General features: G+C 36.2%; 1 protein-coding gene across 1 annotated transcript; it reads right to left on the bottom strand.

Annotated features, from left to right (window-relative positions):
* Positions 1-8,787: 8,787 nt before the first annotated feature.
* Positions 8,788-13,347, bottom strand: bsx (brain-specific homeobox). The gene is made up of 3 exons (XM_069896284.1): positions 13,086-13,347; positions 10,349-10,539; positions 8,788-9,045 (listed from the first exon to the last, which is right to left on the bottom strand). The coding sequence occupies exons 1-3, from the start codon at positions 13,345-13,347 to the stop codon at positions 8,788-8,790; spliced, it is 711 nt and encodes a 236-aa protein (XP_069752385.1).
* Between the last annotated feature and the right edge of the window lie 364 nt (positions 13,348-13,711).

Below are 13,711 nucleotides of genomic sequence, written 5' to 3'. Positions count from 1 at the left end.
TTGTCTCTTTTAATTTACTTTGATGAGTTTACTATTTTCTATTTATTTATTATTTTCTTTAAAGTACCTGTTCGTCTGCAGCAGGTAAGTATTTTGGCAGATATGTACATTGTACAATGTGTATGACAATAAACTCATCTTCATTATATTTTCTCATTCTTGGCTGGTTCTGCCAAATGGGTCACAAAATGATGACACTTTGAATCAGTTCTGATTAGGCACAAACTTGTTGTCTATACTTAAAAGTGATAATCCCCCACATAATACAAATCTGAAGCACCTATTTCTTTAATGGAACCTTTAGATGAATATCAAAGAGCTATTTACCCATATGTAATATTTTAATTAGATTGCATTCCCTATTTAACCCATCACGCACCCTTTGATGCTCTGTGTGCATTTAGTGTTTAGCCTCAGATGCAAGAGATAATGAATGCCGGACCTTTTGATTTAATGAGAAATCTGCCTTTCCAGTTCGACTCTTGTTTGCATCCCTTTATTCTCCTAGTATAGAATTCAGTTAATTGAAGGAGTCTCTTACCACCACACATTAAGGAGGCCAAATTAGCATCCTTTCTCTGATTAAATAGCACAGGCAGACAGTGGGTCTTTGAAGTGAATCCTGAACTGAAGTAGACAGCAGTGTTCTGAAAATGAGCTGATGGCCTTGTTATTAGGGGAAAATGCAGATGCGCCCCATGTGCTGCAAAATGCTTAATCTCTTAATTGATCACCTTCTGCACTATCTGTACACTATCTGCTTTCCTTTTAAATTGTCAGCATATCAAATTCACATTTTAGAAAATGAACTAGTTTATCTTACAAAATCCCCAATGTACTCCATTTCCTTGTTTTCCATATAATGTTATTGTTAAATAATTGGCTTCTCTCTGTAACTATTTTAAAATTTGAACCAGAATTACTTTATCATGATCAGTGATATATTAAAAGGTGCTACTCTATATTCAATATGTGCCTTACAGTGAAAAGAGATCTTCTGATGTTTTGCCAATAAATAATAATGCAAACGCTTTTCCTGGATGGCTATGTGGAATATGCACAAAAAATCTGTGGAAGGAAATGACTAACGTGGGAAACGAGGGCTCATTTAAAAAAAATAAAGAAAACAAATGGACACCTTCAGGAAGGGTGAAGAACATTAATCTTTGCATGGTCTTTCCCGGTAAGACTGAAATATCAGTGCTTATTCAGCCAGCCTGTTGATTTGAGGCCTATGAGTATCATTCCACAGGAAGTAAATTAATTTTAACCATAAGTCCTTTTCAATGAATTGGTGTTACTCATAGAATAGGTATGAGATAAACACCAAAAAGCACCTGATGTAATGATCCAATCATTAAACCATTGGAGATGATTGGATATTAAAATATGAAGGTGAGTCCAGGCTCATTACTGAAGTTGCAAAAAAACCAAGCAAAATACATTTAATGTTAAATAAGATTAAGATGATAAAAAGATATTTTTGAAAAGTTAAAATGGAAATTATGGTATATTCAGAATGAACCAAGGAGATTTGAATATTTTTAATACCAATCTGAGAAATGTTAAGAATTGTTATGTCCATTACAATTTTCACATGCCTTCAATTAATATATTGTTTATTTGAGAATTAATGAAATAAATTGAAGTATAGAGCAAACTCACAAATATTAATGTTATTTCTTCTCCATCTGGCATAATAAAATATTTGCTAGTGGTGACTTTGATATTGATGAAGACTACAAGAAAGCTGATGTGATATCATAGAACTATGAAAGCACTCCTATAATCTGGCATAATTGGAACTTTAGGTGGTATCTGAAGGGCATGTTTTCCATTCTATGGGGTATTATTCCAATTAATATTCCAACATGTTTTAATTTTCTTTTTTTGGATACTACATAGCATTTTAACAAAATTTCTAGTAAGATCTGAGTAAACTTAAAAGGAATTAAAGTCCCATTCTTGGTTGCTGACTGGTAGATACTGAAGTCCTAGTCGAACTGGAACGTCAGATCAAGACGTTCAGGAACTGGCTCTCCTGAGTCCACCCTCCTTGTTACGTCCTTGAAAAATTCCAGGAGCTTAGTCAAGCAAGATTTTCCTTTAAGGAACCCATGCAACAATCAGAAAAATATTTCACAAGGTGGTTATGCAATGCACAAAAGTGCTGGAGAAACTCAGCCACACATTCTGGGTTTCAAAATAGCTGATGATTGATCCTTCACTCTATCATAGATTTAAACTTTCTCTTTAGCTTCTCTCTTCCTGAAATTGTAGCCACAAAATTATTTCATCAGAGTAGTTTTTCTTAAAAGTATTGGTTAACTCTCGTTGAAAGTGAATGTGGCAAAGAAATGAGATGCGATAATAATGGGAATAACGTTACGTACTTGGTTGCTGACATCTTAGATACTGCAGAAATTCACTCTGTTAGTATAAGAGGGCGTGAGTATGGCACAGTGTGGTGGAAGAATGAAATAATGACCTGAAGATCAGTGTTGAGACCATTTCATTTTTAAAATTTCATTAGCTGATCTGCTCTTGGTCGTTTAAAGTTCCCTATGTCTCAAGGTTTAGAAATGTAGTGAATAGAGAGGAAGATGATAACTAAAAGAGAAGAGAGATGAATTAATGAAATAGGCAAAATGCCAAATAGAAATATGAAGTGATCCATTTTCATAAAGGGATTAAAGGAGAACAATATAAAATAAATTGCACAGTTTTAACAAGAATTAAAACATTAGAAATTAAAGCATTTGAAAGTGGCCGAACATGCTGAGGAAAATATTAAAAAATGACCCTTAGCTTTATGGCTAAGTTATTTAACCATCATCTCCTAACCTCCCCTCTCACCACCACATGACATCATTCTGCATTATATTTAATCTATTATTTTGGAATGACACATTTACAAATTGAATAGTCTACTCATGGATAATTTTCAATGCCTTTCCCTGATAGAACTTTTAATTTAGTTATGTTCCCATGTTTTTAAAAAAATGCCATAAAATGGCAATTAATATTTATTTAGTTTAATCCAAATAAGAAAGGGGTTTTCAATACTCTTGGCAATATTAAATTTGAAAGTTGTTTGCTATTATCAGTTTGATTGTAAAACTCTAGAAATTTCAATGTGAGTCATCAGGTAAAATTTCAGCTGTAACTTGTTAGTGGATAGCTAATTAACAGATGTTTTAAATAACAATTACAATGTTTTAAATAAATATTACTCAGATTTCATAATATTAATTATATATGCACATATAATTTACTTGCATGTTCAATATGTGGGAATAGGCAAACAAAATTGGAATTTAAAGCTAATTTTTCTTTCTTTCTTTGTTCTGTTTAAAGGTCTTTGACCTGATACATTAACTCTTTTTCACTGGGCACAAAGCACTCTAACCTGCTGAGTGATTAAATCATTTTCTGTGGCTCTTCCAGATTTACTAAATCTGTAATTTTTAAAAAAAAAATCACACTAAACCAGTCTTCAGTTGCCATAGCTCACTCACAGCAGGGAAGAGATAAATTATCATTAGTTGACAAATTAGAAGGCAAATAAATTACAAAGATCATTGAATTACTGGTAATTGATTGAACAAAATTGCAGTCAATAGCAATTTGCAGTCTTGTTTTCGCAACAATGTAACAAAAATGTGATATATTTCAATGACAGGAAAGGAAATGTGTGCTTCTGGTTAAAGTGAATGCAAATGAAATTTTGAAACTTAAAGGAAAACAAATTGCGATCAGCATCAATAAAAAAATAATAATGGAATCTCCTTCTTTGCATCCCCTACTGATTAAAACATTTGGATTTGCAAAGAAATCTATGTACTAATAAGGAAATGTTTGGAAATGAAATGAGATTTTTTATCATTTTATTCGTATGTCATAAAAAGTGATGTCAATCTTGTGATTAAGAAATCAAAGCACTACACTATGCTAATAACATCCATTTTTATGTGGCAAAGCACACTATCAAGTGAGGAATATTCAAATATGATTGTACAAAATCTGCTGTTTGAATTGAGTTTGTTTTTCAGGAGAAATTTTATGTAGTTTTAAAACATATTGATTGGTGTGATTTGATTTTTCTGTGTTAATGATTGCTAAAAATTAAGCATCACAGAAATTTATTTTTATTGCATATGTACCAGCTTTTTGACATTATTCCTTCAAGCACAAGCAATTCAAATGTAATTACTTTATCTCAATCCATCCTGTTTTTTTTTCTCTCATCTGATGGCATGTTCACATTTCCAGAAGTTGTCGAAAGACCAAGCTGTAATTGAAAATAATGACTAAGCTGTCCGGTTATGGTTTGAATGTGGTTTGTTAAAAATATAGGGTGTTAACTAGAGAGGAAAAGTGACTGTTAAATTTCAAGATAAATCAGAATGTAAATGTAAATTTAGTTCCCAGGCACAGGATCTTGGATGGGCAGGGTATTACAGTTGAATGGTTGTACACTGGAGAATGGTGGCATGGGGAGTATGAACAGATTATTTTTCTCTCAATAGAAGCAAGTTCCAACGTGTAATATTTTCCCTTTATCATTTTAGCAATTCGACACAAAATTCAGGTTTTGAGGATCCTAGAATCCAGATACAAAATTAGATAATGCAACACCCTTTTAGAGGTTAAAGAGTAAAATTGTCACCCCATGCTGAAACTACCTTTGCTCTATTTGAAAATATATCACTAAAAGCCATTAATCATATAATGACCATATTCTCAAGTCTTTTTGCTTTTTGATAATTATTAGTAACAGGAGTTTATTGAAGGTTCAATTACTATCCTTTTTATCCTTTGAATTCACACAGACAATTTACAGTTATTTTCTTCCTTTGTAGATGGTTGTGATAATAATGGTCAAGAACTGATCTTTAATTGTGAAAAGCTTTTTAGGACTTAATGGTCATCTTTATGTTTCTCCAGCACAGGCAACTCCTCGTCTCTCTGTGTTGTAGGATGATAGAAAGCCATCAATTTTCCATGAGGTGTTAATGCTAAAAATCTTCCAGTCGTGAATTGTTCAAGTTTTAAGTAAACAATTCATTTGGTTTTTTTTTACATTCTAGGTCAATTTAGATACTTTAATACTGAGGGTTTAATCAGTTTTATAGAATACTAATCTAACATGATGGCCATAATATTAAAAGGAGACTGATTATCAGAAATGGCAACAGTAGGTAAGTCATCCACTTGAGCTTGTCATGTTATTCCACAAGATGTACTTTGTGATGGGCCCAGAGGACCCTAAACCCTAAAGCAAGAGAAATTCACCAAAGCAAATGGTTACTTAAACAAAAAGTTGCTTTTAATTATCTTTAAACATGAAAACAGTATCAAACTTTATTACTATTAACTGAACCTAACTTAACTCCATTCAGAAAAGTTCTTTGATTCACAGTCCAATCTCATTTCTCACTCCTCCAAGTTCACCAGTATCAGACAATTCTTATACTGTGCACAGAATTTAACATTTATAAATCTTCATCAGGCTTTGGTGTTTGAAAGGTAAATGGTTACTGCCCTATCAGGGTTTTCTAGATGATAACCTTTTTCTTGTGGGTCACCACAGAGTTCTTGTTGGTTTTCCGAGAGAGATTTGTTGCTCGTTGGACACATACAATTAATTCCTTCTAATCAGCCACTTCGGTGTCTTGCTGAAGAAATTTGCCCTATCAGGGTTTTCTAGATGATAACCTTTTTCTTGTGGGTCACCACAGAGTTCTTTTTCTTTTTCCAGCCATCTCCTCTTATATAGACTACAAGGGGTTTGAACGGGCTGAATGAAGAACTCACAACTCATCTTCAAAATGGGGTTTCAAACAAGCTTCCCAAAGCCACTTGTTCCAGTCGCAGCAGCTGCTGAATTGTAGAACTGTAGAACTGAATTCTCTCTCTCTCTCTCTCTCTCTCTCTCTCTCTCTCTTTCAGAGAAAACCACATGACCCTCTAAGAACAGAAAACTGCATTCAGATAGACTGCGAGACTGGACCCAATCTTCAGGGTCCATTCATCTGTTGCTTTCCAAAACAATGATCTATTAATCCACAGCATGTCCAATTAACACCTACTTGTGGAGACCTTCAGCAAAGTAGTTTCCATTGTTTTTACAAAGGCACTGGGAGCCTGAACTGTCTGACTTGAGCAGAACTTTGACATTTTAACTGAGATCTGTGTTGTGAAGTGTTTGTGACCTAACCAAAAAAAAACCCCACAATTTATCTTTTTTTAAAACATATCTATATAAAATATAAAAGATAACATAATCTATCACATTTTCCACTCCGTTTTGTCCTCAACTGTGTATTTCTCCATTTGGTGGAAGTTACCTGTTTTTGAGTAGCTAGGTTTGTTAGCACAATTATACCATTGATGAATTTCTTAACTTCAATTACCATGAACATCATTAGTCTTTATGCCCTAAATAAAATGGATTGACCTTTGTCTTGAAAGTGTCAAATGTCTCAACAACTGAAGCTTCTTTTTGGAGAAAGTTTCAGATTTGGATGATGTTTTTTGCATTTGAAAATGATTCCTGATTTTACTCCTGGTGCTGAAATAAAGTGTCTTGTCAACACCACCAGAATATTTAGTTACTCTAACATATCATTTTTAAATTTGAAATTATGAGCAAAGTGTATCTATATGTGTGAGAATAGCAGAGACTACTTGTCATGTGCTTGGTTCATGTGACCAATAGTGATTCAGTATGGCTTCTTGACATCAATAAATGGCCTTATAATTCATTCATGGGCATAGACTTCTTGTTGTAGAGGCAGGTCTTTACGTAACTAAGTAACGTGACAGAATCTCTCTACTAAATAATAAAAGTAGGAACTATGTAGATTAAACTAATTAGATATTTGTTGTTAATTGCTTCATAATATATCCTATTATCTAGGCCTTTCTCAACCTTTCTTTGGCTTTGCTCCCTTAGGACTCTGCTCAAAGTTTATGGGCCCCCTTCACTTCACTATGAAGCAGTCAAGAATAGTTAGTTTCTTGCATACTTCTCTCCTACCAATTACATTAAAAAAATTATGATTTCTTTCTGCGACCCCCGTACATTTGCAGTGGCCCCAAGGAGGCTTTCCAGCCCCTATTGAAAATGGCCAATATTCTAGGCACTGGAAGTCTAAGCACTGTGTGCTGTTGAGTAAGTTCATTGTTTCTTTGTATTTTCACTGAACATTTTATCACAAAGTTTTAAAATGTATTGAGGGTGAGTAGAAGTATTTCACATTGCAGTACAGAGTTTCAATCTGCCAAATCAATGTAGTGGTGGTTTGCATGGGTCATTACCATGCAGTGATCTATTTTAATTTGACGCCATAATAGGGCTGTAACTAAAGTAAATTGAGCAGAACCTTAGAATGTTAAAAGATTAATGCATTTGCAGTCACTTTTTCATTGTTGCCTACTTTAACAAAACACAATATCAACCTAATGAAATGATGAACAATTTTTCCTGAGATCGAAAATGTTTAAATAGGTAAAGTTGGACACAAACCATTTGGAAACCAGTGTAACATAGTTTTGTACACATTATTATGGTCATTATAACCACTTTATAAAGAATAAAACTGCATCTTTCCTGACCCTGTGCTGTCCCAGATTGTTTCGAAGAAGTGCAATTTGATAATGGTATCAACCAGCTGAATCTGATGATTTTAAAACCAATCTTCTGAGGCCAGTATCGTATTCTGACTGTTAAATGGCTGTCTATTTGTGAGTCACAATTTGAATTTTGTGATTAGAATGAACGTACTGACTGCAGGGAGATGTGATGCAGATAAGAAATGTTGATTATGTTGAAGCAGATTGTAAGCAACACACACATGTTGAAAAACAGTCTTGTGTTAAAGAACACACACAACAATATAGCTGTACAGTGCAGGACAACACATTGTATATGATATATACAGTATGTTTCATAGAATATATTATACATAGGATAACACACAGTATATTCAAATAGCATATACTATATAATTAAGATTACATTTACTATATATTATATATGAAATACCATATGCAGTATATGCTATAAAGTGAATAGTAATCTATTTTTCCTCCTTGTTTGAAATTCTAGTCAAACTTTCTACTAAAACAACTCTTGCAATAAACACTGAATAATTTATAGGAATAGTATAAATTATTTTCTATCATTAATAAGAAAGGATGGTCTGGAATGTGAATTTAATAAATACACTCTATATACACAAAGCAGACGCTGTTGTTCCTTCTAAAGGCGTTATCTTAAAACCGTATACAGTGTTTTAAAGTTATGGTTTTGTTAAATTGAAAGGAAATCTGTTGATCATTTATAACCGATTTACTTCAGGTCTACGTACGGTTTATAAAGTTCATCTTTCTAAGCTTATCTGCAAGAGTCAATGGTTTAAATGCCCTTTTCTTGAAAATTATATTTATGAACATTTATATAACAAAAATGTTGACGAAATTCATTCGACAAGTAACAAGTAAAGTCAACATTACCAACAGATGTCATAGTATAGCTAGTATTAGGCATTATTTCAGTCGAATATATATGTGACATAAATATTAGATTTTCGTTAATAATTATGTACAGGAAAGCTCGGCCGATATGGAGACTAAATAGCAGAAGGTTCGATCCCGGGATCGGCGCGTCAGGTCGATGGGATTGTTGCAACCTTCTGCCCAGCGCCCGACAAATCCAACAGTCTCTCAGTATTTCCCGTGTGAAAAGTCTCTCTTTCAGAGGTCTTGAGTTTTAATCTTATTTTACGCTATATGTTCAACAGAGCAAATATCATCGTCTTCAATAATATCCACATCATCTTCGTGCTCCTCCAACAAGAAAGTGTTCTGGCTGCTCAAAGACTTGATCTCCATGGAATTGTTCGGGGTTATTTCCAGCTCGTTGACGCTGGAATCAAGACGCTGGTCGTCGGTGGGCGAGTTTTTCTGACCTTGGTCGTCCCGAGACTTTCTTAACTGCTTTTTATGTTTCATTCTTCGATTCTGAAACCACGTTTTAACCTTTAAAAAAAAACAACCAGAAGCAGAAAGAATTTGATAGGAAGAGACCAGCATCATCGAGTTTAGAGAAAACGCACGATAATGTTATGGATGGACGATATTGCCAGCGGGCGAGGGATGGAATTAGCCGTCGTTGACCATAGATAATTTTAGATGGTTCTTCAAATTAAAGGATTAGTTCCCTGCTAGAAATCAAACCCAACATGTTTTCACAAGTATATTCGAAATTATTTATTTCTGCCGAAAACATAAATATGTTTCTTGAAAATTGAAACTAATATTTGATTTCCGGGTAATATTACATTTCTGCTCTATTACATGACAATAAATAGAATCTAATCTAATCTAAACGCATTGGACGTATAGGGTATGAAAACTTTGCCCAAGGAATGTGATGGGTTAAACAAACGACCAGAGGGTCCTGTTGTTTGCTCTTTGGGTGTGAGAAAGTGCGGTCACCATAAATCACAATTCGCACCATTACGGTACAGATGGAAGATTGGATAATTCCAAATTTCTAAGGGGACCCTTAAAGTGACTTGTAATTGAGTGAGCCGATATCGTCGACGCGTGTACAAAATATATTGATCAGGGTCATCTGTTATTTTACTCTCACTAAGTTTTTCACTTGTTTAATACTATATTGTCGCTATTATAATACATGCTCACTACTACATGTGTGGATTCTATTCCAAAGAATTGTATTCAAATAAAGAACCCCACGTATTCGTTCAGGGCATTTAGATGATAACTCCATCAATTTTCAGTGATGGGAACCCCGTGTCCACGGGCGCTTGGGGGTGGGGCATATTTAGGGTGGTGGTCGTTTTCTGGTGCCTTTGTGGGAGGGGTGGTTTTAGTGCTAGCGAAAGCAGAGTGGAAGCAGAAATTGTGAATTGCTCGAATTCGAAGGTGTGCAGCTCTTCGTTGAACTTCATGTCACTCGGCCACCCACTTAACGGGGGGTGACCGGCTCAGTCCATCCGAAGGACGGGTTCTCACAGTCACGGTCACATTCAAAGTCATGAGAGTGAACCAATAACTTGCTCCCCTTTCGCGTCTCACTTCTGCGTGGAAAAGTCACATATTCTCTGAGAATATAAACTGGAATTTTTGCTCATTAATTATACCAGCTTTGTTTAAACCTCAATGTTTTAACCCCAGTTTCTGTTTACTTGGTTGCTTTGGTCTTGTGCAATGAGATCATTTGGGGAAACAGACTAAAGAGCTCCCTGTATCTGCCAAAATGAAATTCAGTGGACTTGGGTTTTACTCCCGTTTTCAATCGCCCTCCCAGCTGTACCTGGGTCTCCGAGAGACTCAGTGCCGACGCCAATTCCACTCTCTCTGGGGTTGACAGATAGCGCTGGACCTCAAAGCGTTTCTCCAGCCCCGACAGCTGAGAGTCAGAGAAGACCGTGCGCGCTTTCCGCCGCCTGCAGTGTTTTCCTGGAAGCTCTGGGGGATGTTGGAAGAGAGCAGGCACGTGCATTCCTACTGATAACAGAGGAACAATGTTTAATGTAAATTTTCTTCTCAGAGGAACATTCTTCGTTCTAAAAGATTCCGCGTACGATAAAATACTCCGAGCTCGCTGGATCCTTGAGCACCAGCGTTTTGTCCTCCACCATCCCCACGTGCCCACCAATTCGACTCGGCAACCAAAGACAGCATCAGTGGAAGTTCAGCAATTACAACAACCCATTCCAATGGATTGCGCATTTTTCTTTACCCTTAGAGGTGGTCTGAAAATCAATAACTATCTAATTAGTCTCCAGTATCGTAGGAAAATAACAGCACGGTGTTTATAATGTATATCCAACAATATTTGGTCATTTACTCGTTAAACGATCATTTCCGCGGACATACATTTTTCATTCTAAACGTGAAAATTAATTCTGGACATTAACAGGCCTACCTTTATGAGGTTAGATTTTCTGGTTAACGGATTGGCAAATTTCTGCTCGCAGTTCATTTGGACTCTTGGTTAATCTAGAGTGGGAGTTGGCGTTTGACACAAAATGGTTGAGACAAAGGGGTATTTGGTGTGTGAGGCTTGTGTTAGACCTGCACAGCAAGGCATAATGGAGAGTTTGGTGTGAACTCCCTCCTCTCCTGCCATGGTCCACTATGGCGTTTAGAAAAGTTTATATGTTGTTTTCCAACGCTAGTTTCACTTTGGGGCAGCATGTAACCAGTTATATTACAACGAGTAACCTTAAAATAACGACTTTAAAATGTTTGATAGTTTGTTTTACAAAGTTTCGGGTTAAGGAGCAGAGGAAATCTCGAATTCTTCTAAAATTCGAAGGGGCTTGGAAGCCGATTTGCGGGAACGGAGTGCTCTCGGCTCGCACTTTCTCCTTTAATAGTTGGCACTCGTTAGGTCAGAAATCGGCGAACATCTTTATCTTTAAAAATGGTCCGCGGATATATCCGACAATGTGTGTCCATGAAAAAAAACTCATCTGCAACATTCACGGGGCGGTTTCTGACAAAACAATTTCACAGTATTTGATATGATTTACCATGCTTGTGGAAAGCGTATCTTCAACATTTACCCATCATATTTCCGTGGTCCGAGTCATTCTCTTTTGTTTGATTACGTTATTAGAAACGTTATCTTCTGCCTTAAAGGTGCAGAATAAAGTTGCCGAGTATCAGTAGCTCAGCCACAGAGGCAGAAAATCGTACAGCACTGGAAGGCCTCCTGCCCACCAGTCACTGCCGACCTTTGGGGCTATTTAGACAGCTCCAATTTTTCGACATTGAGACCATGTCCTCTATGCCTTACTTATTCAAGTGCCTGTCCAAATATTTCCTTGTAATTTTAACGAAAGCTAATGTTGGTGCTAACGAATGCTAGCATTATTTTAATATTACTATAATGCATGATATTAATAGCTACAGTTAGTGAGAGGGCGAATTAATATATTTATTTAATACAGAAAGTTTATCAATGCTTCATTTTTACTCGATGACTTCATACATTCAAGAGCATTTCAAATAAAAAGTATTTTTTCAGAAGTAAATTTTGATTTTTAAAATTCTGGCAAGAAGATGATTCAAGTTACTTGAACACCGACCTGAATGCCATGAAGAAGACGACTAAAGTGCTCAAATCAAAATAAATCGTCAAAAGAAATCGCAGGTTAATCGCGGGAAATTGCCCTCTGCCTAAATTTTATTTGAAGTTGAAGTTTGGAAGACATACGAAAAATCTGATAAATATGATCCGTTAAATTAACTACAGATCAATGTTATTCATTTCAAACAGACTTTATAAAACAAAACTATGAAGTTAAAGAGCTCGCCCCATTCAGTTTTCTTAGTAGAAGTGATTTTGAAACGATGATCTTTAAACCGTGCTTTTTAATCCACGTGTCTATATTACACAAGTGTCGATCCAAAACTAAAGTTGCCAAAATAGCCGACAATTGCACTTGTCTGGATCATATAAACTTCCAAATGGAACCAAAACTTTAGCAACAATTCTACTTTGAAACAGATTCCTCGAAAGAAGAAATCACCCAGTTCGGAGTAAGTGTAAAATTTTAAGCCGTAAAGTCTTACTTTAGAATATGACATTTATTAGGTGCAATCGTTAACGCAAAAATCAGTTTATCGTTCTCTCAACGCCCTTGTCTTGGTTCTGACCGGAATACGTGATTAAATTCACTTATTTCATCATCACAATTTTGTGTCTGAAACTTTCACAACATTGCACTGATATTCGGTTTCATATATATTTCCACAATTGGGCAGTTGGATCCTGATCCCTGATGTCTGGGACAAAACTGTCAACTTTGTGTGCTGGAAAACAAAATGTTTAACGCACTCGATTAAATCTTGGGAGACAGGTCACAAAACAAACATGAAGTGGGAACGTACTCTCCACAGATTCAGTAGAAACCCCTGCCGATGATTGCACATACTGAGAAATGTACAGTAAAGTTGACATTCACCACTTGCCCACCTTCCATGTACAACACTTCCTCTTACTGTTTTACTCCCAATTTGTAGCAAATAGATCGACTTACCAGGAGACGTGAAGAAGTAAGGGTGATGGTGCTCCGGCTTGTGTAGTGGGTGGTGGGGGTGAGGTGCCAGGATGGTCGGAGTTGGCATTATAGGGTAACCATATTCTAGCAAAGGAACACGGGATGCCAGGGAACTGGCATAAGAAACAGAAGGGGCTTCTCTCACGGGCTTGGGTTTGTGCAGTAAGATGTCTTCGATGAAGAAAGACGTTGGCCGCTGGGCAGAAACCTGGTGTATGGGGGATGTGAAATTCAGATTCATCCTTCTACTTTTCTGGCTGACAGTCCAAAGATGTTCCCTCCCGTTTTGTTTTGAGCGTGGAAACTCAAAGGCCCGACGAGCCTTTTTTTTAAAATCAGCGATACTCGGCTGAATGTCTTGTTTTAGATGCAACAGGTTTGTAGGAGGTTGAGAGACTATTTACTTGAAGTAAAAGATTTCCACTTCGCCAGGGAACACAACCACGATTAGCCAATAGGGAAGTTCTGGGCGGAGGATCGGAATCAATGAGTACGCTTGCTGGGCACATAAGCGCAGGTAGTGTTGGTGATTAGGAGCTGACCCAGGTACTGAATAACTTCAATTAGAATAATTACTTCAAGCGCTTTGTGTTTCATTTGAAATT

This window comes from Narcine bancroftii, chromosome 8 (assembly GCF_036971445.1).
Source record: "Narcine bancroftii isolate sNarBan1 chromosome 8, sNarBan1.hap1, whole genome shotgun sequence".
Taxonomy (NCBI): domain Eukaryota; kingdom Metazoa; phylum Chordata; class Chondrichthyes; order Torpediniformes; family Narcinidae; genus Narcine; species Narcine bancroftii.
This window is presented reverse-complemented; position numbering and strand designations above follow the sequence as displayed.